A 26,013-nucleotide genomic window follows, 5' to 3' on the forward strand; every position below is an offset into this window, starting at 1 on the left:
ACAATTATTTTATTATTCCTCCAGAATCTATGATCAGAACGTATTGTATCAATGATCTGCTACATAGAAATAACAGGCCTTAGAATGCTGTTATTGACCAATCAGAATACGTATTTAACAAAGCCATGTAACAATCAGTAATAACAGATATGAAGTGACCAATCAAAATCAGTATTTCATAAACTGTATGGTGCACGGAGTAACATAAGTTATAATGTGAAACATGTTTATAACAAGATGTATAGTATATTGTCATAACAATAAAAGTTTCTTTTTGTAAAAACATGAAAATATCGTGTTCTAACGTGAAAAACATCTTGTTATAACCAACTTTTCACGTTATAACGTGAATTGTTTTGTTTTTTTTCGGGCGTGGCAGCAATACTACCTTTAATGAAAAAAAAAATTACTGGTTCTCAAAATTGTTTTAGATTAATTTTCTATCAGTCAATTAATCAACTACCAATAACTCCACCTTTAGTTTGTAATGTGTTTGAGGAGCCGGTATTTCTATTTATTTCCCATGACAGGACTGCAGGAACTTAATTACCAGGAGGCGGTAAGACAATTTCCTAATTTAATCAACTAAATTAACTGCGTTCATGTGTCCTTGTTCTCTTAAAGATCATCACTTTACTTCATCAGTGGTTCAAGGTGGTAAAACAATCACTGTAATTAATGAGCTGAATCATGGACTATCTGTTGCTTTGTGTGTGTGTGTGTAAGAGAGAGAGAGAGAAGTGAGTGTGTGTGTGTGTGTGTGTGTGTGTGTGTGTTTAGCGCTCAGAACAGACCAACCAGCAGCAGAGGGTGTGTCTGAGCTCAGCTGTGTGTCTGTATAAATACATTTTGTTCTGCCTTCAGTGTGTCTTCACGCCGGCAGCAGCTCCCTCTGGTCTGGAAGGTCAAACACATGATGGCAGCGCCGAAGAAAGTCTGTGTGATCGGCTCTGGTAACTGGTGAGTCAAGGAGGATTTCTGACTGTTTGAATTCACTTCACTGCACTTCTGGCTTTCTGTCAGTGTAATGTTGGAACAGTGGAGTCTGTCAGTGCTGCGCAACAGTCAGTTTGCAGCCTCCATATCGGTGTTTTTGTTCTGTGGAGTAGATTTCACACACAGCGGGGTTGCTTTTTGTGAATGTTGTCTAAAAGTTGGCAAACTCCGAGCACAGAGGGGATCTCAGGCCTTTTATTAGCAGCAGATAAATAATTCATAACGTTAATAAACTGTCTTCTGAGTGAGACTGACACCGTCTGATGACCTTTGGCGTCTCGACACTCAGAAAAATGGATTAAAGAAGCAGCTCCTCTGACTTTTATTATGCAGCTCAGTGTTTGTGCTGAATCAGCCTTCATGAGGTGTTGATGTCTCTCAGCCTGCATGACATTTACATCCGTCAGTCAGTGGAGAAAGAAGAGTTTTCACATGCTCCCTACTCCACAAGTAATGGAGTAAAAATACTCCATTACTTGCATTTAAAACGGTAGGGCTTGAGTATTTAGTTAGGTATAATAGGTATAAGTTACAAAGATTAGTCGCATAATCGATTAGTTAAATTATCATCAACTAAGTTTTTTTTTTTAAGAAACAACAGTCCAAATTTTCTGATTTCAGCCTCTCCAGATTTAATATTTTCTGGTTTCTTTTTTCCTCAATGAGAGTAAACTGAATATCTTTGGGTTATGAACAAAACGAGACATTTGAGGATGTCATCTTGGGCTTTGGGAAAGAGTGATCAACATTTTTCACCCCTTTCTGACATTTGCTAGACCAAAAGCAGGTCTGGAATTTTATTATTTTAGTGGTGACGCCATTTGGCCTTTGGTGTTGTCAGTTTTATGAGGACGCAGAGGCCAAATGCCAGAGCCATCAAATAGAAGTCCATGGAAATAATGAATTTAACTTAACGGTTAAGAATTATTTTATCTAAAATTGTTAAATTAAATTGATTTTATTCGATATAGGCCAACATAAATTTAAAAAAATGTTTATTTCACAATTATTATTTACAAATTACCTATGTTTATTTCACAAAAAAAATATTATTATATACAGATTACCAATATTTATACAAACTCCTGAGTCAGAAGTTCATACATGTTTAGCCCTGGACTTATCAGGGTCACTGGACTCATTTGAAGATGAGGATAAGGGAATCAGGGGGATTAATGTTGCGTTTTAGAAACATTAAGCTGTAATATTCATTAGGCTCATAACACTCCTTAGGCCACTGGCTAAGTCAACGTAGCGATATACACTGTATGAGAAGTGTGTGATGTTGAGTTTCTTGTTTTATACTGTAGTCATAAACAGCCCAGTGGTTCATAACAGGCTAAACATCAAACTCACAACTGGTTATTTGTACAGTGTTTTCATTTGATGCTGCCCTGGTTTCTAAAAACTATATTGACAGTGAGGGCGGGGCATCAAGGCCACTGAGGCCTCAGGGCAGATCATATTTGGAGGAACAGAGGGCCAAACTGAGGGGCACGGCAGCCATGGCCTTCATGAAATTCCTGCCATGGACCAAAATAAGCATTTGATGAAGAAAATGATCAACAGATGACTTGATAATGAAAATAATAATTCACCACAGCCCTAGTTATTATCAACAACATGTAACTGAAATATTACAAGTAAGATTTCTCATGATGTCGCAGAGTGGCTCTGAGTCACTCTACAAATGTATTATGTTATTATTATTGATGCATTAACATGTAGCTGGATGAGAGAGACATCATTTTAAATAAGTTACAACACATTTATACATTTGGGTGGTTCAGTCTTTAACACTTTATACAAACAAAAGTGCTGTATACATTAGACATTTTTTTACTGTCATAATTGACAGTCATAATGAACTGTCATAATTGTGTGTTTTTACATATATATCACGGTAAATATTGTATCGCAGGCTTTATATTGTGGTATTATTATACCTTGAGTTTTTGGTATTGTTACACCCCCATATAAAGGACCAGTGTGTAGGATTTATTGTAAGCCTGTCTTTAATTCTGTCTCTACTCCTGTCAAAATAATGGTCTTCTCATATTCACTTTTCACCTGTAGTGTTATTCTTGTCTGTAGAAGCATCTGAAAACTATGTGAGTCACACGTGACACTGAACTTCTTCACTACACTTCAGACCGACAGAGGTCCAGGTGTCACAGGTCATTTTGACAGCTGTTCACTGTTAGGAAAACTTTGAGATGCATTACTGTCTTCAAGGTTGGGTAGTAATGGGTCACATGTAATCAGGATTACATAATCAGATTTCAAAAATGAAGTAACTATACTCAACCCAGATTACATTTTTAGATACGTGTAAATAGATTACAGTTATATTGTCAAGAATTACTTTGATTACATTTTATTACATCTTTTAAAAAATGCAGAAAATGGAAATTTTGTGGAACCCCACTTTTTGTGGTTACACCTTTTTTTTAATGTGTTTTTTATGTCAATGTTTGATTTTGAAGTATCCAAAAGTTTTCAGATTATTAAAAAAAAAAAAAATAGCAGTCCAATGGATTATGTTACTAATTGCAAAAAAAAAAGCCATCTGATTTGTATTCAGTACATTTCAAAGTAATCTCCCCCAACTCTGACTGTCAAGAACTATAAGAAATACTATAAGAAATTAGAAATTGAATATTTGAAATTCACTTTTATAATAATACATTACATATAATTATAAATAAATAATAATAATATATAGTAATTATAAAAGTTGACCAATGACCACTGTAAAATTGCAAAGAACACACACAAACATACACAGATAAATTCAGCCAGAGCAAAATCAGGAAATCAATATGAACTGTCTGAACTCAGGACAGTAGCATAAATTATTGATCTTTTTTTCCCCATGTCACTGCCCAGTCTGAAATTCAGTGAAATCCATATATAATTTCCATTTGACAGAAAGAAAATGTTGCCATTTTGGGCGGAAACAATCATTTCAAAGAGTTATTGTCTTGAGTACAAGAGAGAATAATCTATTTTAACCCAAACCATGATCTTTTCCTAAAGCTAACCAAGTCCTTTTACTTTTTTAAGTACTGCAGTTTTATGTCATTGGACTTTCTGCCAGACCCTTTCTGTCAGAAAGCCCTGTAGGCTAACTCAGTACCTTGCCTTGACAGCAGGATGATCAATGTGTGTCTTCATGTCCACAGGGGCTCTGCCATTGCCAAGATTGTGGGTGCCAACGCAGCCAAGTATGACAAGTTCGAGACCACAGTGAACATGTGGGTGTTCGAGGAGATGATTAACGGCCGTAAACTCACAGAAATCATCAACACAGACCACGAAAATGTGAAATATCTGCCCGGTCACAAGCTGCCCCCCAATGTGGTGAGCAAGAAAACACTCTAATGATAGTTTAAAAGTCACGCGCTGAATGGTGTCTTGTTTGGCGTTGCCATATGATTGATTGTCCCACCATGTTTCCTCCCTCGTCTTCATCAGTTGGCTGTTCCAGACTTGGTTGAGTCAGTGAAAGGAGCCGACATCCTGATCTTTGTGGTCCCTCACCAGTTCATCATCCGAGTGTGTGACTCCATCAAAGAGCACATCAAGAAGGACGCTGTAGGAATGTCTCTCATCAAGGTAACTTTTTTCTGATCTTACGCAAGTCGCCGGCAATTAAATTCTTATTCTTAAACTCCTTCCAACAACACTAATATGCATAAAAAGAAAATCATGCAGGTAAATGAGAAATTAGAAGAAGAGAATCTATGTATTTCACTGTCACCTTTATTTTTTATATTACATTTTATTCATTTATCAATTTATTTATGTATTTATTTATTTACTGTCCCTTTGTCACTCCACATATGGATATATGTGTATTTATCTGTCAGGAAAGTGGCATTGAAATTTAGAAATGGTCATATAACATAATAAGTAAATAAATAAATACATATTTATGCCACGATATGTAATAAACAGTTAAAGTGCATTGTGTATCTAAGGTACTATAAGAGGTATCGCAATGAAAAATTAAATTTCAGTAGTTTTCACAGTGCTCTTAAGAAAGTGAAGTTCCCATGATGCTCAGAGATTTTAATGTGTTGATTTTGTGGTTATCTGCTCGCTCCAGGGTGTCGATGCGAGTCCAGAGGGTCTGAAGCTGATCTCAGAGGTCATCCGGGCAAAGCTGGGCATCACCATGACGGTCCTCATGGGAGCAAACATCGCCAACGAGGTCGCTGAGGAGAAGTTCTGTGAAACAACCATCGGTATGGACAACAGATGGACATTTAACAAGTTTAATTCTTGAGTTAGACGTCATCAATTTAGGTCACAAAATTACATTTTTCTTTTAGAAATTACAAAATTATCATCAAACCAGTGCACTGTCAAACCCTAGACTTCTCACATCATGTTGACCACATAAAAATGTTGTATACAGTCCTTTTCCATTAATTTGTTTAAAGTGAAAGTTTATGTAAAGCCCCATAAACACATGTATACACATTCTTTTGAGTCATGTTGATGTATTTGAAATGAAATCCTCAGTATTTATCAGAGAACATCCTGAAAATTTGATTTTATTCTGCATGGTTTTGCCAGTACAGAACAATACAGTGCCATTTGTTCTATCTAATTCAAAAGATGCATGTTTACTGTTTGATACATGTTGATTTATTTGTTATTTCGTGGACACAGGGTGCAAAGACAAGACCTACGGGCCCCTGCTGAAGGACCTGATGCAGACCACTAACTTCCGTGTGACTGTGGTGGAAGAGTCTGATGTTGTGGAGATCTGCGGTGCGCTCAAGGTCGGCTTTTCTCCTCCTTCAAACCATTTTACTCTTTCATTTTCACGGCCTTCTGACTGCTGGCAGAAATGTCAATGTCATGTTTCTGCTAAAGTGCTTAAAGAAACAGTCTTACACAAATAGTGAAAAATCTTTTGTGTAAAGAACTCCATTTATAAGATGTTTTTGTGGTGTCATATTTGTAGACTGGTATTCATCTTCAAATTCTCCATTTTGCCCCGACATCTGTAATCATTCAGACAAAAGGCCAACAGGCCAGTCAACTTAAAACCTCTTCAGTCAAAACTTACATGTTTACAGATTCATCTGATCGTCGTCAAATGTTACAAACAATTCATAAATACTCTCACTGTGTTTTTGAAAGTCTTTTAAACATGCTGTAAGCGACTAGAGGTTGCCATGTTGAAATGGACATGAGGACAGAGAGGGACTCACCTACACTAACATGCATGTGCAGCTGTACCGGATAAACAGAGAAGCTCAGATTACATCACACACAGAGGGACTGTGACTTCATTCTCTGCTCAAGATGCCATTACTCCGCAGTGGGCCCGATTTAGTGGTCTAAAGTGCATGGTGCATGTGCATTTAGAGTGTGTCAAACTCCTCTTTGCTATTTGAATGGCGCACAATCTGGGCGTAAAGTAAGGTGCAAGGGGCAAAGAGGTTGGATTTAGTCTTTTAATTAATAATAGGTGTGTTTTGGGCGTAACATGAATGAAACCAAGCAGAGCGTCAAATTCTGTTCACTTTAAGAGTCAGATGCGCCCACTTCTGGCGCAGTTAGAGATTTGGCAGACTGGAGAAGTGAACTGGGATGCTGAAAGACTGATCAGCTTGTAGTACTTCAGGCACTGCAGTTAATCCATGGGTCGGGCAGACCGGGTCATAAAAATTAACATCGTAATTAATAGAGGAGGGGCTGAAATACGATGGAGCGTCTACCTGTGTCCCTACTGAGTGTGTGCGCCTTACTTATGATCTGAGGTTCAGAGGAGTGACTGCTGTGACATTACAACGCACATCAAAACATTACTACAGCAGATTAATTACTGGCAATAGGCTCATGAAAGAATGCAAAGGCATGAAAGAAAACTCTACAACCTGGAAAACTCGAGCTGCTCAATCATTTAACAGATGATTTAATGATCAGAGAAGCTGCTTTTAGTTTTGTTTCAATGCGTGCTATAATGTCACTGCAGCAAATATTAGTAATATTTAAGCAGCAAAGCTAAAAACTGTATAAACTCTATAGGACAGGAAATATATTTTTGGACAGCTCGATGAAAGTCAGGCTTTATACATGAATGCCGACTGTGTGTGAGACATTTAAACAATAACTGAAGTTGAAGCTGCTGTGCGTGAATTGGCACAATGTCTCTCTCCTCTCTGCACATAGCTTCATCATGTTTCTCCCACCTGCAGCTCATCCACAGTTAATCAGACTGTTAATTTTTATGACCCACTGTGTTTCCCCCGGAAGCAGAGTGAACATACATTGCAGACCCATTATTGTCTGATAAATGTGTTCTTAAAATAGCAGGAAAATACTGCACCCTTGATTTTACACCAGGTTTTTTGTTGGTCGAAGGTGCAAACGCTTTCTGTTGCATCGAGGTAGCAATGAGCCAACAATGCACCTGACCACACATCATTTTAAGATGAACACACCAATGGGCACACAGAGGGGTGCAAGTACGTTTGCTAGTTACATAACATAGGCACTGGGCAAGAAAATGACAATTGCGTCAGTCAGAAAATAGCAATGACAGCTGTGCTGCGCTGTGTGCTTTGCTTTATCTTTTCAGAGCAAATTGTTTGCTGACCACTGAGGCTGAATGTTGTATTTTCCACATTAAATATGGAAACAGTATTCAACAGGATGTGTTTAAGCATCACAAGCAGTTAAGACTGGAACACAGATTTTGCTGGTAGACTTGAGTCAACAGTAGCTGTACAACATAGATGATAGTGTGGTTCTCATGCTGCATCAGAATTAAACCTAAAGACTGCACCACAATAACAGCTGCACCTCCTCTTTATTATCCCTGCAGAACATTGTTGCAGTGGGAGCAGGTTTCTGTGACGGCCTGGGATTTGGCGACAACACCAAGGCAGCAGTGATTCGTCTCGGCCTGATGGAGATGATCGCCTTCGCCAGGGTCTTCTGCACAGACTGCCCCGTCTCCCCCGCCACCTTCCTGGAGAGCTGCGGCATTGCTGACCTCATCACAACCTGCTACGGTGGACGCAACCGCAAGATTGGGGAAGCCTTCGCCAAAACAGGCAAAGTACGAGGAAAAGAATTTCCGTTTGATATTCTCTACCACTCACTCCTTATGAAAACCATGATTACGTAACATCAAACATCAAAACGACACCAAACGTCTCTTTCTGTTTAGACCATTGAGCAGTTAGAGAATGAGCTGCTGAACGGTCAGAAGCTTCAAGGTCCAGCAACGGCATCTGAGGTGCACGTGGTCTTGAAACAGAAAAACATGGTGGAAAAGTAAGTTTGTCTCATATTTTATTCAGAGAATCTTAATTACAAGATGGCTTTTTTGTCATTTCTGAAATTACTTTGAATTACTTTGCATTTGAATTAAGATTCAGCTGGTATCTTAAAGGCATACTATGCAGCATTCCCCTAAAAAAAACAATGCTTAGACTCATAATACAAAAATAATCCTTTTAAAACATCACACATCTGCAGAGAACCTGCCCTCTACCTGTATTTTGTCTCATATTTTGTTGCGTTCCAGACATTTCTGTGCTTCAGCCTGTTTGGCAGTGAGGTCAAGACTCTTAACAAACGTAGTAACCAATTATTACGTTGCTGTCCTTGTCTCTTTCCTCTGCTCTCTATCTGTGAGAGCTGCACATAGAGATATTTACACATATACTCACACAGACAGAGCAGACTGAGGATTGCTTCAGCTGCATTCACACAAAATCCAGCATTGTACAGAGATGTAGGCGTCTTTATTTGTACTTAAAAACATAAACGCTGTGAAACAATCAGAATATAATGTATTATTTCCATGATTCATTGCTTTGATCTTGCTCTTGTAATGTACTCTCTGTCCCTTGCCTTCTTTCTCATTTGTTGAGCAGGGGAGGAATTGACATTTTTAAAAGGTGCGTTCATTAACAATGCTGCATATTCTACCTTTAAGAAAATGAAACTTGAATGTCTTCACATCATATTATGTAAAAATAAACATGGTATTTAAAGGATCTGTTTGGAAACATTTTGGGAAATGCGATAATATGCTCTCTCGCTGAGAGTTAGATGAGAACATTGATACTACTCTCATGCCTGTTCCAGGAATATGAAGCTACAGCCAGCAGCTGGCTTAGATTAGCACAAAGACTGAAAACAGGAGAAGACACCTAGCCTTATGATGCCTAAATGTAACACAATTTGTTACATCTTTTTGTTTAATTCATACAAAAAAAACAACAACCGTAAAAGCAACAAGTTGTGTTTATTTTTGAGGGGTTATGTGCTGGATTATGTCTCGGTCAGGTGAAGTAACCTTTTGTTGAGTCTTGTCATCACTGCGAGACTTTAGGAAGTCTACATAAAACCAGCCAATAATAAATGTACAGTATCTATGTATGTGCATGTGTATATAGATAAATATAATGTGTTAATTAGTGCACATTAAGGGTTTTGTTAGGAGGATTTTGTTACCTTTAGGCAAACCCAGGCAAGCTGTTTATACCCCATGTCATGCTATGCTAATGCCTGCAGATACAAGCTTTCTAGTTGGAAATTTCACCTGAAATATCTGCTGAGGTTGGATTTCCAACTTGGAAATTTGCAGGAACCTCACCATGGCAGCTCCATGTATCAACAGTGGTGAAAGCTGTAGTAATGTAGTAATGTTTATTAGCACTTCTGTCTCAGTCGTACACACAGTACTGCCCAACTTCCACCTGTTGGCATGTTTCTATAGTGTTTGTATGCGCAAAATACCATCTCATGTGTAGTTATCAAGCACAACAAAGGTTTCCATGGGTCGTTCTTTGTTTTGGGACTTCATGTATGTCATTCCCAGCTCTGACTTCCGAGGTCCAGTACAGGTCTTCTCATCTAACTCTCAGCAAGGATGTGGATAAGCCTATTTTCCAAATTTCAAACTATTGCTTTATAACTCTTAAAATCATTTTTCCTCTCCAGGTTTCCTCTCTTCACTGCTGTTTACCAGATTTGCTTCAACGGCCACCCTGTCAAAGAGTTCATCCAGTGTTTGCAGAACCACCCAGAACACATGTGAAGGACTGATGAATGGATGTTGGGAAAGGACTTTTACACTAGAAGTACTGTCTGACCAGGAGGGAGGATAGGTGAAGACTGTGCCTAAGTTTGAATACTATCATGTTTGAATATCAAACAGAGAAGGAAAAAAATGGTGCAGAGTTGCCTTCTTTACCTGAGCTGCTGTGTTGACCTGCTTGTATTACATTACAGACAATAACTCCTGTTTTAACTGATTTTCAACATACATGTCCCAAATTGTTGCTTAAATCTCAAGTCTTAAACATGTAAGGAATTTGAGTTATTTTGCCTTACACAATACACAACCCCTTACCTGAATGTTATAAAATGTTACATAATTTCTTTGATAAAAGTGCCTTAACTTGCCTTTTTACATGACATGTATGTTAAACAAAACACTGAACACACAACTTTAACCACTCCCATTGTCTTGTTTTTCTTCTGGACTTCTTAAGATGTAGACACATACCTAACAAGATTTATTTTGGAATAAATTATTGAACTTTGTGCCTGTGTTCTCATTTAAAACTTGCTGGTTGTATCTGCCTGCAGGATACACACTCATATACAGTACACTCTCACCAGCCTCACTGTAATCTGACCTGAGCCAGTCAGGCTGCCATTCTAAACTCTTCACCTTTACCATTTTCTAATGCGTCTACTTCACCCTTTCTTTAAGGGCACGTCCTGCCTCAGTCCTCATAGGTGATGCAAGATTTCTGCAGGTTTCAACATGTAAAATTTAAGACTTTTAAAGACCTTTAAGACCATTATGAATGCAATTTAAGACCTATTTCGTGCCCGTACTCACAAAGTATCAATATATGATCAATACAATTTTTTAAAGACACATTTAAAAGCAGCTATGTACAACTTTATAAAAGTAAAAGTAATTGAAAAAACAAAAAAAAGACATTTGAAGACGTTTTTCAACTGCCCTGTATTCCTTTAAAATAAGTTACACTTGCTAGCTCGCTAAAAGGTAACGAAACATTCCATTGTTCGGTAGCTAGCTAAAATATTAACAAAACTATTCCTTGTTTGCTACCCAGCTAAAATGTTACAAAACCTGACATTAGTTCACTAGCTTTCAAAAATGTTAAAAAAACATTTCAGTTTATAATTCAGATAATTTGTTTGAGACATTTTAAGACTTTTTACGGAGCTGCAGAAACCCTGTGATGCCTGTGCCTCTTTGTTTTTCATGCCACTAGACTGACAGGCTTTTGTATTCTGTTGATTCATTCACAGAAATATCTCAGGAGATGCAACCTCTTTGTACGTTCTGTTGAAATGCAAGGAACCAGTCTGTGTTCATTAACGGCCATCTGTCCGTCACCATATGCTCATGTATCCCATCAACGCTCAGTCCCAGTGGGTCACTGTGGATACGAGTTTCAGCTAAAGTCACCATGAAAGACAAGGCCTTGAAGTGGTATAACACATCCCCCGCCTTGCCAGTATTTTTAAGTGATAATAATCAAATATCCTCTCTATGTATACTCTTTGATCACAAAAATGCGTTCAGTATTATCAGCTCATGTGGCTCAGTTACGTCACAGACCGTGATGTTACATAATTTGCAACTTGTTTAAAATATGATTCCCTTCCCTGAAATCCTTTGCATAGTTATTGAGTCAACTGCCCTGTGAGATTTCTAATAATAACGCGCTCCAAAGGGGCAAATGTCCATCTATAATTAGACAGTAGACAGCACTGCAGCTGCCTCATCTCTGCTTGGATGCCTCTTTTTGAAATACTACACCATTGTGGTGCCATCAAGCCTATATTTCAATTCATATTTGAGCCTATTTCAGCTATGATTTTAAAAGTTTGCATATTTTGAATAACCAATTCTAAATATGTTTGATGACTTTCAATGGGGTGCAATGCATGTCAGAGTCCTTACAGAAATAAAATACCCCATACTTGCATAGGTCAAAGTGTTTCTTGATAATTTGTAGTTGTAATACAACTATTGACCACTTGGGTGTGCCATCACATCAATCACAAGCCCATCACACCCGCCAGCCTTATCTACCTCTGATAGATATCTACTTTCTGAGATAACCTATCTGTCGCATTACTCACGGTAAAAACTGCGAGATCTCACACAGTGTAACAAGATAATAATAACTCAAATGTATAAAAGTATAAGGCTCCACTCTGGCTCAAACAGAGAAACAGCAGGGATGGATGGCATACATGTGCAGCACCCATCCCTTCAGTGAGGGAGGAGGAGGGACTCGCCTCACTTCCTCAATTCCAGTCCTCATCTCAGGGCGGCAGCCAAGATTTGGCAAGCTGGGCGGTGACGGCCATCGAATACAGGAAGCTGGGCTTTTTCACCTTCAAAATAAAACAAGTAAAACCTGGTAGAGAAAGTAATCAGAGCTGGTAAAAGATGGCATATTATAGTTTAGCATTTGTCATTAGTTTTTATTGTTTTCGTTTTCCTATTTCGTTTTCAGTTCTGTTTAGTTTCGATTAGTTTGCTAGTTTCAGCTTAGCTTGTGTAAAAATATTTCGTTTTAGTTTAGTTTATATTAGTTTCAATATGAAGTTTAGAGTTGAGATTTTTTTGGAAATTGTATCTTATTTTTTTAAATATAATATGCTCGGAATTTCTCAGGGGCTAAATTTCAGATTTTTTCAGTTTAAAAAATAGAAATAACTATAAATAAAAATAATTTTAAAAAATGTCTGTGTGATTAGTTATTACAACAAAAGTGCAAAAGTGCAATAAACACTTGCAAGAAGTGTCAGGGCATTTTGTCTTATAATCTGAAATCAAGGCTCCCGGGCTTTTTGCCTCTGAGTCTCAAGTTAAATGACCAAACAATGAATTGGTTGAACCTGTCGCTCGAAATTGTCACCAAAATCGACCGTTGAGAATCTTATTTTGAAAATCCGAACCGGACGTGTGGTTAATGTTTTAGGTTTCTTCACTGTGCGGTAAAGTTGAGTGTGGCAAATCATCTTACAAGTCACCCAGAGGCACGAGAAGCGTTCAACAAGTTTCACACATATTTTCTTTCGGATAAGAAACTGATTTCTCGTAACCGTCCGGGGACAGGAACACTTTGGAACATGGCTGCTCTCTCAGCCTGGTTTTGGAACGAGAGGTTTTGGCTGCCACACAACGTAACCTGGGCGGATCTGGCAGATCCAGCTCCCGGGGTGGAGTACCCCAAAGCTGGGCACTTGTTGACTGCCTTACCGCTGGCTTTGGGGATTTTCGCCGTCAGGATACTCTTCGAAAGGTTCGTACTTGCCTCTCATGTCAGATGTTTTCTTGGGGAAACTCCCTAAAACTTCTTTTAACGGACGGTTTTTCACTTTGGCGGAATGATGGGGTTGCTAGCTGAGGGTGGACCCTTGTCTTTAAATGTCTTAACTCAACGTATCCATCCGGTCCAGCGTTCAGATAGTAAAAATGGAGAAGACAGTAATGTAATGGGAAAATATTAAACAAGACAGACACACAAACTGGCTTGGCAGACACTTGGATACCAGCCAGATCTAGGCCTTGCTACACAACCAGGTGTAGATGTCCTGAAGGCAATTTACTTTGGCAAACTAGAGCAAAGGCTTTGTGTCATTCATTTGACTGCTGTTGCATACTTGAGATGTTGTCTAGAGAACATAGTCCTGACCTGACCCTCTTCCTCAAATAAAGATAAGTCCGCTACTATAATGTTTAATGTGTACACATGAAGTCAATTGCAGGGTAGGGCAAAGCAGTCATAGATGGGTCAGGATGATGTCACCAACAGATGAGGTGCTGTTACCCCTCCAATAAGGATGTAACAATATATAAAATATCGTGATAACAAAAATGTCTCAGTACTGTACCAGACTGTGACGATGTCTACCGAAATATATATTTGTTTATTTATTCACTTAGTTATTTATTTTTATTTTATTTAATGAAAGGACTGCTACTGTCTGCTGTTTTGTTTTTGTTTTGTAGTTGTACAGTCATGATTCAAACATTAATTGCCAAAGACAATTCAAGCCACTTCATGCTATTTTTATTTTACTTTATTAAATTTTATTTTATTAAATTAACGCACCATTTAAAGTTGGCTTCCCTGGCTTAATGATCGAAAGAGCTGGAGAAAGGCATATCGAGTGAATTAGAGGAGGAACAATGCTGTGAATGAGAGAAATAAACTGTAAATTTTTGATTGTTTAACAGTGTTTATATTCTAAAGTACCAATAAAGATGCCCACATGGTGCAGAATTTTGTGTGAATACAGCCAAAGTAATCCCCAGTCTGCTCTGCCTGTTTGTGTGTGTAGGTGTGTAAAACTCTTTCTGCAGCTCAGTGATGTAACCGTTGGTTGTATCTGACTTTTTAAGTGGAAAGAGTTCTTTATTGATTTTCCAGGACATTGTATCATGTCAAATTGAGAAGTTTCCAGTGTCTTGAATGAGCTAACATACACTTTGTCTGGGAAAATGTAAACGCAGGCATGAAAATCCAACCGCGGAGACAGGCATTAAGTTTATGTAGAAATAAACCCCTTGTAGTAGGTTTAAGTTAAAAGGAAAAAATATATGACCAAAATTCTGTACACATAAACTTAATTATTTAATAAAAGACTTTTTCAAGTCATTATTTTTTCGGTTTTTTAAATCAGCAATAAAAATCATATCATGGACTTTTTTGGGTAGTACCTAGAGTTTCTGGTATTGTTACATTCCTACCCACCAGTATATCCTGATTTCCTGAAATATCTCACAGTTGCTCCCTCAAAACAGGTTCACTTTTTGAAGTTTTTGTGTTTAATTTACACTTTTTGGTCTGACAAGGCGAGGCCTGATTGGGGTCGCTAAAGAACGAGTTTGACAAACCCCTACAATGTCAAGCATTAAAGGCTTGACTGACAGGTTTTTTTTTCTAATTGGAAGACAATGGCAAAAGGAAAACCACTGTCACTCAATTGTTGTCTTTGATTAGTATACTACTGAATGATCTGACAGTGGTTTCAACTGATGTCAACGCAAGACTATTCAAAGCTTCAGTGAAGTATTTGTTTAGCCATTGATGCATTAAGGGAAGTTTTTGCCTTCCTATAATCCTGATCTGTTTCCTGTTTCTAAATCTTGACACACCTGTAATGGAGGTCCTGTTGTGTGCAGTAGCTTCAGTTTAAAAGTATCAGACAAGTATTGCATTGAATCCAAGAAAATTGACATCACGGCAGACTGTAGAACTAACCTCAAATTTCAGACAGGGGCCTTCAGAATTATAATGATTATAAGTGATTATATAGTGATTAGAATCAGAACACCCAGCATTAGTGTTTTTATTTGATTCATTTCTTATTGGTTTTCATTTTTTGATTATATTGCATTTTGTTTGCACAATGTTTAAGCCAGTTTGAGGTCAGGTGTAGCGTTTCAGTTTATATTGGAGGTGTGATATTGTTGTTTGATATCTCAGTTGCAATATGAGATGGGATAATTCAAAGACAAGTGTACAGTTTCAGTTGGTGTTGGGAAATGTGACAGTATATACTGTGAGATGGTGGACATTTGTCAGACGTCAGGACCTTGTCCGTGGGACAGTGTGCTGGGTAATTTCCTCACAGATTTTACATGATAAAATGTTTCATTTCAGTTGATACTGATAATTGTTGATCATTTTTAATGATATTTGATAAAGACCAGGAGAAAAAGGCTGAATTGAACCCCTTTATATTCATCAAGCCAAAGGCAGGTGTTAAACTTAATGGACTTAAAAAAAATAAACAAACTGCCATACTGGCATGTTGACCAAACAGTTTCCTCTGAACTAAGTTTCTCACTCCGTATCGTTTCTGTCGTTGTGTCACATGTCGACGGAGCAACTAAACAATACACCTGTTTGAGTGGCTATTTGCATGTCACTCCTTGCATGCTCCATTATCAAGGTATATGACAGGCTGTTTACGAGCCAGAGCATATTCATTATGTGCTTTCATGACATTCCCATCTGGTTATTTTATCTGTACAGGATTTCTTAATTGATTTTCCAGAATATTGCACCATATCAAATAGATATTCACAGTATTTTATCCATATCCTCTACCCCTAATTTCATTGTGTTTGTGGCTCAACAAGTATAGATGACTGAAATTTATAGACAGTGTCATTGAAGTGTAGCATCAGTAATGTAACACACCATCTCATCTTGACAAGGTAAGAGCTCTGTTCTCACAATAACCAGGCTGACCGCCCATGACAGTTTTGTGCTAAATTGTAATATGTAACACAAGGCAAGTGTTGTTATCATCGACATATGTAGGTGTTTCTCTTGTTAGATAACTGCATAGCTATAAAAAGTTAATTGATCAAGGGTCACATAATGATAAAGAAAAAGTCCACGAATCAACAGTAGCCAGTTAGCATTTTATGACCTTTAATCACATGGTTTTCTATAGACATACACCCTGGAAGACACCTGACATACACTAACACAGGAAACAAACTTGGCTTCTTTACATTGCGGGTAGTAGGAGAAATAGGCACACATTAACATTATATATTTATGTAAATATGAAGTGGGTGGGTAGCAGGAAATGGTGTGTTGTCACTCACTGACACCTACAGCGCCAGTCCCACGCATCACGTCAGGCTTTATGTGTTAAATGTCAACATGGTCAAGAGGCTGTAAATAAGGAGCAATTAGATATTGGACTTGTCCACGGAGAGCTGCAGAGGCATTTAATAAGACACACACAGTGCCGAGTCACCTGTCTCAGGTGCCAAAGCTGAGTGTCTGTTCCAGTCAAGCACAAGGCTGTGCTCGAGGAGAGACTGATCCACAGTGATGTTATCAGAGAGCGTTTACTCAGCCTGACACCCCAACTGGCTGACTAGCGACTCATTCATTTATTTATCATAAAAAAAAACAATTCACACCACAGCTTGAGTTCCTGCTCCTCTTTCTGCAGAAGCTAAACAGTCTGTGCTGTTTGGCTCCCAATACCACACAAAACACACACACACTGCTGAAACACCTGCAGTAGGAGGGTCAGGTATTCACACCGTCACACACTGATGAGATTGAGTTTTGATGGGGGCGTTTCTCAGACACATCCTGCCACAAACTGGTTTTAATCCATGATCTAATTCCGTGTGTGTGTGTGTGTGTGTGTGTGTGTGTGTGTGTGTGTGTGTGTGTGTGTGTGTGTGTGTGTGTGTGTGTAGGGGATGCTGGTAGGCCTGTAGTTGCATTTAAATTCTTCCTTTAAACAATATCCCCAATGTTACACAACTGTTTGGTGTGTTTTTACCATGCCTGTGTTTGGAACACGTTCTCTCTCCTGAAACCAACTTGATTCCAAATAGCAGAAGTGCTGTTTTTTTCACTGGCAGGTCTTTGTCAACCAAATTTTCTTCTCTTCTCTCTCTTTCCTCAGCCACTGTGCTAGCTAACCTCACAGCCTCCACTAAATTGACACCAATTAATACGAGGGTAGGTAGACAGCAAGCTGGGGCTTCATCTGATTCATGGTGTGAATGCATGGCCCATGTACCCAGGGCTCCGTGTGATAGGTCAGATTTTTGCATGGTGAATATGTGCATGGCGCGTGTACATAAAAGACATGTAAAGATTTTTTGTTTTTTTCGCATTCATCGCATTTAAGGCAGTGTTCTGTGACATGTTTATTGGGCATGTTTATATCATGATGACAATGACAATACGATTTATCAGTCAACACTACTAGTTGCATGTTGACATACATTTCAACTGCTTTCATCTTTTACTCTTCAAATGACAATGCGACTGTTCCCATCTGACTTTTCTCCTTTGAATGCTTGCACTTGACACTGCAAATATTTTGATAATTGATTAGTTGTTTTAGTCATTTTTCAAGCAAAAAACAATTGCCTGGTTCAGCCTCTCAAATGTGAAGATTTGATGTTTTTTGTCATGTATTACAGCAAACTGAATTTGTTTAGGTTTTGGACTTTAGTTTGATCAAGCTATATGAATATATCACCTCAGGCTCTGAGTGTTATTTCTATTTTCTGACAGTTTTAAAACCAAACAATTAATTTAGAAAATAATCATAAAGAAAACAACAAGAATTTGTATTAGTGTTGTCATGTTTGAATCCATTTAGAAGTTAAGACCCAGTCACACATACACAAATGCCATCACATGGCGAATGATACACACCCATATGCCATTGTTATTGGTTGAGGCCGCGACTCCGCCCCCTAAGTTCACCAGAGTTGAACTTGAGGTGAAGAAAGGATGCAAAGTTGCAGCCGCTCACCTTAATTTGGACATGTATGACTGGGCCCTCATACATTTTTTTTGTCCTAGCCCACTTCCACTGCCACACCTACTTTTGCCAGTTGACATGAACAGTTAATGTGCTGTCCTTTTGGCTCATGGCCAACCTTTCCATAAATCTTAAGCAAGTCTGTAAATTGCATACAATGCAAAAACGTTGATGGGGTGAGGAAAGTTCTGTGGACTGACCAACAGAGTGAGGTATAGACAGTTCTTTGCTTTCACTGCTGACGCTCAAACAGAAACTGATGCTAAAGTGAAACTTCTTACAGAACTGGTATTTAAATTTCTTTCTGTATAGCCTTTGTATTTCAACTGTCCTTTAACCACAACTTCACCTTTTTTAACTATTGCAACTACTTTTAGTTCCAGCTATGCTCACAGAACATTTTTGTTTATTTTACTTTGTCTTTGCTTTACTCTTTTATCTTAGACAACTGTAGTATGCGATAAGGAAAGGGGGCAGAAAGAGAGGGGGTGACACGCAGCAAACGGGCCGCAGGCAGGAATCGAACCAGCGGTTGCTGCAGAGGACCAACAGCCTCTGCGCACGGGGCGCACACCCCGCCGACCAAGCCACAGGGGCACCACATGTGATAAGTTCTAAAGATGAGATAATTCAGTTCTGTCAGACAGGAAAAACAGTTACGGGCACGATGGAGACTTGAGAAAGACATGTTCTTTTTCTTAAGTAGCTCATCATAGTCTTACATTTCATCAGCCTCTGTGGCTGTCTTCAAACACACTTGCCTTTGTCCTCCAAGGACAGTATCTGTACACGTAATCATTAAGTATTCAGGATTCCTCGTCTTCTACCTGCAGGCAGTTCCTCTTTCTGACTAATGTGACGGCTGTCCTCGGCCCAGCCAGCTCCTCCTCCTCTAGACCAGTTTCTTCTTGTTTGATCATAATCATTGCTTTGCTCTTGGCACTGACTTTGTAGATGGGAGCAGTCAGGCTGTTCTGTGTGTGCAAGCCTTGGCCTTTCTAAGCCGTGTCATGAGTTGAACTGTTAAGACTACAAACTGAGATGGGTATGAGATTATGAGTAATCGGTTGTGGCTTGTTTTGAGTGTTTTCCTTATAATTTACCTACCAGGTATTCTTTTTCAGTATTCTTAGTACTCAGGGGAAGTGAGGTCAATGCTAAACAAAATGTCGATGTGACGTATGAAACATCCTCCTTGTTCAGTGTGTTCTGTTTATTGCCCACATAATCTGGCATTGTCTCTTTCCAAAGTCGTGTTTCCTCCACGTAAATTTCAGTTATGTTTCAAAACATGCTGTACTACCTTCACAAGTCAAATGAAGGCCACAATTACATCCAGTACTGTGCTATGAATAGAGCTGTGCCTGTGCCTCAGCCTAGGCCCTGGGACTGGGAAGTTTTCCCACTGTCAAGGTTGTGTGTAGCTTCACAGCCGTCAGAGCTGTTAGCGTCCATGTACGCAGACCTCACTGAGTCTGTCTCTTGGTTACAGGCTTTGTGTATGTTGGACTGGTCAGGTCCTGAGGAGGAACAGGGATGTTATGACATTTTACATAAATAGATTAGCTTGCGTCTCTCACCCCCCCCCCCCCGTTGCTGCTGTCCACCAATTAGCACTGCAGGCTCAGGCTTGCAGGGGCTATTTCTGTTGATTCACCCTCCTGTTTGTCATAAATTTGAAAGGCTTGTGCTTACAAGAGGACCTAGACTGCTGCGTCACGTGTATCTATGCGACCATCAGCTCATCTTTTATCTTACCCATTTAATAGAGAGGCTGTGAGATTAGATAGCAAATATACACACTTATACCCTAATGACTAAATCAGTTCAGGGTGAATCAGACCTACAAGCTGTGTCACATTCAGAGCTTGTGCTTCCCTTGAGTGCTGCATGTTGGCTTTGCTCATTAAAGGTTTTATACTCAAAGTTCACTTAGCCAGTAATTGTATTTCCTCAAGCAATATTTCATAACATCATGCAACACGAAACTGATCTATCCAGTAAAAACTCTCTGCAGAATGTGATTTGTTTGATTCATTTGCACCTCCACAGTGCAGCATGGCTTTGCTTTCAGTGTCAATGAAGTTCATTCAATATGTGAAGTGAAACAGTTCTTCAGAGGTCACTTGAAGAACTAAGCCAGGCATCATCTTGAAAATAAACTTTTGCTTTAAGGACCTGTGTGTAGGATTTAATGCCACCGGCAAGTAATGGTGAATTTGCAACCATGAGTGAATTGGTTGTTAGATTGAGGCCACCTGTAGACATTATCTGCATTGAATATCATAGTATCAACAATCCCGACGGCCTCCTTTTAGGGCTTTGTTACTTATCAGAAAATAACGTAAAATCAAAAATTAAACTAGTTAAGGCTCTTTACCAAGAATTGGACTGGTGGGACTGGAAACTGAACCAGCCCTACTCTGTAAATATGAACAGCAAATTCCAAGGTCCCAAAAACATTCTGATTATATGCTCATGAAAACATATGTATGGATATTATATTGCATTTTTGCCATGTTCTGCCAATAATTCCCCATAAATCTGGACATTTAAAGTGCCTGGTATATAATCATGTACGATTGAAATGCTCCTTGTCTCGTTAAATGCACTTGTTAAGTTGGACTGAATGAAAGTCATATAACCCAGACACTTTGAGCTACATGTTTGTAATTGTTCTAACCCAAAGGGCACTTCAGGACAAGGAGTGAAGTATTTAGAAGTAAAGCTGGTTCTTGCAGGAGCAGGACAAAAAAAAAACAGGGAGGACAAGAAGTTTAAGTGGTTTTACCTCGGACAAAAGGTGTTGTTTTTTGTTTTTTGAGCTCCCCTGCTTTCCTCATAATGGAACACAAAGACAGGCTATTTAGTGGTGAGATTCCCATCCCCGTGAACCCTTTCCTTGTACACAGCTTAGACAAAGGAGGTTTCGTCATCTAAAGGATTCTGCTACCGTTCAGTGCTGATTCAGTCTTGTCCCTCCAAGACTAACAGCCTGATACAGTTGAGTTCTGCAGGTATTTGTGAAACACCAGGTGAGGTGTTTATCGCAGTCTGAATCAGCTTTATTGCAAGGTGCTGACTAGAATCGATAAGATTTTATTGATGTCAGTGCCATTATCAATTCTGCTTATTATACTGATTCTCTTTTTGATTCCTGACCATTTTCTAACAACAGAGTAAAAAAGTTGTGCGTGTGACTCAGGTGTGCAAAAGCTCCACTATTTAACTGCTGTTTAATTTGGGTTAGGAAAGGGCTTTGCTGGCTGGGAGCTGATGGGCTGATCAAGCTGGTTGTAGCACGAGAGCTAGCTGTAACAACAGTTTGTCTGTCATCATCTAAAATGGATTAAAGGAGAGAATATTTGTGCACCATATGCTGTCATTTAGGTTTTCTTAGTCAAACAAAAAATCTGCTCAGCCTGCCTGGATGGCACCAATGGTCTTATAACACAGGCCATTTATCATTGGTAATGGACATTTCACTTGGTTGGAAAGTTGTGAGATTTATGCATATAGTGTCAAATATAGATGGCATTCCCGACATTGAAGCCAGTGTTGCGTACAAGGATATATTGCTGGTGTTTTCACCCTTAGTAGAAATCATTATTTGATAGACCTTGCGTCTAGCACTGATGTCATTTTTCTTTATGAAATGAAGCCATGCTATGGACCTATTCTACCCCTCTGCCTTGACTTCCTCTTGTTTCTAGTTTGTAGTTTAGGCACATAAGTCACCTGTCGAAATAATGTGTTGGCATCAATAAAAGGAACTGATCAGCTTAGAGGCATTAGATTCTGATGGATTTGATCATTTGGAACTGGTTCTCAACTGGAACCAGTTCTCCATTCCAATTTCTACGAGTAGGTTTTAACATACAAGAAATTTGCCCTGATATTTTCATGCATAACAATAAACATATTTAGTAGAACATTTAAACGTAGATAAAATGCAAGTACTGCAAGCCAAGAAGCATAAATAGGAAATTGACAATAAAATTTAAAATATATATATCTTAAGAGTAAGTGGTTCTGCACTAGCAGGGCTGTTCCGTTATGATACCAGTATCAGAAAATGCCCCCAGTACTGCCTTAAAAGCTGGATTGTGCATTGTGAGTGTGTGACTCCATGCACCGGTCTGATACCACATAACTTACAACCCTGAAACAGGACTCTGCTACTTTCTGCTACCAACAGTGTCCTAACTGTCATTCCAAGTTTAGATCGGTCATGTTTCCCTATTGCTAGTGTTTGGAACCCCCAACCAGTTGCCTAATTGTTTCACAATGGTCTTTCTTATGGGAAATTAGCTATTAGCCAATACAGGAAATTGACAGTCATATCCCACCGGTCACCTAGATTCAGTTTTGTTTTTACTTAATGCTGGAGTATAATATCTAATAAATTCTTTTTGATGACTGCATTCCTCTGTAGAATGACTGGAGTCACAATTTGACAATATTTTAATATAGTGCAGCTTAATGGTTATTTCACAACTGACAAAATGTGACTATTAGTTGACCAACTTGAGAAAAACCCATTGAGGAAAACAGCTGTGGTTTGTGTGTTTCACTTTTTCTTGCTTAGTGTTTATTTTTAGAAGTTTGTGAATGTGGAGGGAAAACACTGCTGCACCATGTTTAATCGCCCCCTCAGTGATCCACTCTCCTGAATATTTGTTGATAAAAGATATAGAATAAAACCTAGTATATATGCAATTTTGGATTATAAGTAGTTTTCACTTGTTTTGTTTGTTATGTAGGCTGATAGTCAGTGATATAAAGTCTGCCTGAGGGAAATCATCATTGGGATGCACGTTTACAACATTTTACATTGACAAAATAAGAGTAAACTGTAGGTTTTATACATATCATTTTAGGATGTGAGCAGAAGAATCTTTGAGCTGCCATGCTGTATTCAGGGAGCCGTGTGATCACATGATCATGTACTACTGAGACATTTCAAATTGAAAGTGGGCGTCTTTCTTCACCATTCACTGACTCACTTGTCTCAAAGTTCCTTCACGAGTCTTCGCTTTTACTCAGAGGCATGAACATAGTTTGCATTCCTCATTAACTCTGACGGGTGTAGCCAACCAAAAGGTCAAAACACTTCACCCCAAACTGCAATTTACAGTGCAGTCCCATAGAGATATGTTATTGTGTGTCAGCAGGTCAAATTATTCCTGAATTTTTTTTTTTTATATTTTGGGACTTTAAATGAATTGTGTTGATTTAAAGAATACTGCTGGAATGCATCATTTCAAACACTTACATTGCATTTGTAAGTAATCTTTTACAGTGCATTCACCAGACATTTCCTTACAAAAAAGTCCAAACAAAAACGTGAAGTTGAGCTTTCGGACTCAGAGCTGGTTGCGTACGAATAGCTTTATTTTATTGTGGCTTCTTCTGTCCTGAACCAGAGGAAGCTGTTTGCCCACATCACTGTGGTTACTAAATAAGTTCCATTGTGTCTGAGCTGTGAGGTAGGCCAAGTTTCAGTGGAGCAGCTCCACATTTTTGTCTTACAAAAGAAGGTTTTGAGACCTGTTCATTTTCACGGATGTAGATTTCACACGTTGAGACCACAAGAATGTTTTTCTTCAAGAGTTTCTGTGTAAATTTTTGCAGCAGACCACATTGTACAGCCCTGTAAATGATTGATTGAGCCTCTTTTTATTTGGCTTGACAGGAAAACAGCATTTAAAGAAACAGCTCAACTTTTGTTTACATGTGATGGATGAGTTACTCAGTGGTAGTAATACTGCATACATGTCTTATTTATGCAGGTAGTTGTGAGGTTTGTTCAAATATGCCTCGAAGCTGGCATGTGTTCAGATAAAGCTGCAGCACATGTGACAATAAAACCAAAACATCTCAAGCCACAGCACAACATGCAATAAGACATTTCTTTAACTACTACTGTAGTGTAAGAAAATATTGATACACTTGAATATTGTAATATTATATTACATCATATTTAAACCATAGATACTGTATGTTATATTGACCTAGATAGCAAATGCAAAGATGGCGCCCATTCAGTCCACTGAGAGTTGCTCACCTGGCTGAAAAAGTTTTCTAGCTTCCAGTTTTGCTTTCTGGTAATACAACCCACTACGCCCCCCCTCTCACAAGTTACCGCTCAGCCCACAGACTTTATATTCTAGAGATGTTACAGATTTTTCTTTTATAATGGCGGCCTATGGGGGATGTGAATGAATCACACTGCTTACAGCATGGTAATATATTGCAATATATTGAATCATATCCTCCTGATATACTTTCTGATAACACAAAGCTGTGCTTTTGATGGTCAATGTATTACTATGAACAAAGACCCACTGTTGCAGCCATACTGCATAAAATCTGGCCCAATCTTAGTGAACCTGACTCACAGGTTAGGTTAGTTTAGGTTAGGTTACTGCTAAATCCTACCCTGTATTCTCTCAGTGTGGTATTTAAAAGAAAGCTTCGTTAGTTTATTTACTTTAGGTTATCAATTAATTTAGCAGAACACAACCGTTGAGCTGTTGTTAGCTGTATAGCTAAAGTACATGTGTGGTCCTTGGTAGGAAGATGTTACAAAACAGTCTGCATAAACATGTTAAGCCTACACCATATAAATTACAGCGATCCAACAGCACAAAACACGAGTTGCTTATTATAGTTCATTAGCCATTCTTTTCACATGTCAAGTGGCAGTAGCTACTATTGAAACCAACTGTCAGCAGCATATGACACTATACACCATTTGTTTTACCTGTTAGTCACACAGCAGCACAGCTTTCACTAATTTGGTTAGATAAACATGTTTGATGAGCTAGGAGCTTCTTTCCCAGCTGAACGTGACAGTTGATCTATAATGCAGACCAGATCTACAGACAGGGGTCATACAAGGTCATAATGTTCCCATAATGAGGAAGACATGGCGCAATCACTTGGGATTTTGAGAAGCTCTCCTTCAGCTTTATGTCATGGATTATTAGCTGTTAGCCAGCCGTGCTAATGCAACACATTAGTCGCACTCTCTATATGATGTTTGTTGATGTTTTCTCACTGGAAACAAGTGATGCGCACAGACATTATGACTGTTGGCATAGCCAGAGAGAGACAAAGAAAGGAGAAGAAGAAAGTGTTTTGAAAATTACATTTGAAAATAACCAAACCTGGCCACAGCCTGAAACTATGAGCAACAAAATGACCAGAACACGAACTGAGATGTGATATTTGTGCACCGTCACGTTTAACAGAACTCTTTTGCACCCTCATTGCACTATATTCTCTAACACTGTAGTGGTAGCTTCAGTGTGTAATAATACTTAAAGGTGTCCAGTGGAGTTTTCCTGTAAGCAGACGTGGTGTTTACATTCAGTGTGTGTATCCATGAGGTCTAACAAACATGATGAATGCATTCCTCATGCATTCCTTCATCATAAAACACTTGCATTTCACTTTCCTGCCTTTGCCTGCAGATTGCTGCATATTGTGATGCATTGCCGCTGCCTGTACATCAATAGAATATTGTAACACCTAAATCACATTACCCACCTGTAGAAACTCTATCACAGAATAACTAACACTCCACAGGTTACCTTTAACTGTGCTCGATGCTGTTGCTTTTTTTTATCTTGTTGACTTGTTTGAATT

General features: G+C 38.7%; 2 protein-coding genes across 3 annotated transcripts in view; both read left to right on the forward strand.

Moving 5' to 3' along the window:
- Nucleotides 1–804: 804 nt before the first annotated feature.
- On the forward strand, nucleotides 805–10,581 carry gpd1b (glycerol-3-phosphate dehydrogenase 1b). The gene is made up of 8 exons (XM_084738011.1): nucleotides 805–960; nucleotides 4,182–4,359; nucleotides 4,474–4,614; nucleotides 5,108–5,246; nucleotides 5,677–5,789; nucleotides 7,844–8,080; nucleotides 8,192–8,298; nucleotides 9,976–10,581. Exons 1-8 carry the CDS (start codon nucleotides 914–916, stop codon nucleotides 10,070–10,072), a joined length of 1,059 nt encoding a protein of 352 aa, XP_084594137.1. The 5' UTR covers nucleotides 805–913; the 3' UTR covers nucleotides 10,073–10,581.
- A 2,434-nt stretch (nucleotides 10,582–13,015) lies between these two features.
- The window catches only part of cers5 (ceramide synthase 5), a 30,250-nt gene continuing 17,252 nt past the window's right edge, over nucleotides 13,016–26,013 (forward strand). Inside the window, exon 1 of one of the 2 annotated variants that reach the window (XM_084738030.1) lies at nucleotides 13,016–13,337. In XM_084738030.1, the coding sequence (XP_084594156.1) occupies nucleotides 13,165–13,337 (173 nt within the window). In that variant the 5' untranslated portion in view covers nucleotides 13,016–13,164. The remainder of the gene's footprint in view (nucleotides 13,338–26,013) is intronic. The other variant, XM_084738021.1, reaches the window with a different exon arrangement.

Source organism: Lutjanus erythropterus, chromosome 2, assembly GCF_056507025.1.
Source record: "Lutjanus erythropterus isolate fLutEry1 chromosome 2, fLutEry1.hap2, whole genome shotgun sequence".
Lineage (NCBI taxonomy): Eukaryota > Metazoa > Chordata > Actinopteri > Lutjaniformes > Lutjanidae > Lutjanus > Lutjanus erythropterus.

Bases quoted from the DNA above. Each gene is read 5' to 3' on its own strand.
- gpd1b (XM_084738011.1), top strand. From the start codon at position 914: ATGATGGCAGCGCCGAAGAAAGTCTGTGTGATCGGCTCTGGTAACTG. The intron at 5,790-7,843 runs GTCGGCTTTTCT...TTATCCCTGCAG, and splicing joins AGATCTGCGGTGCGCTCAAG to AACATTGTTGCAGTGGGAGC. The intron at 8,081-8,191 runs GTACGAGGAAAA...CTTTCTGTTTAG, and splicing joins CCTTCGCCAAAACAGGCAAA to ACCATTGAGCAGTTAGAGAA.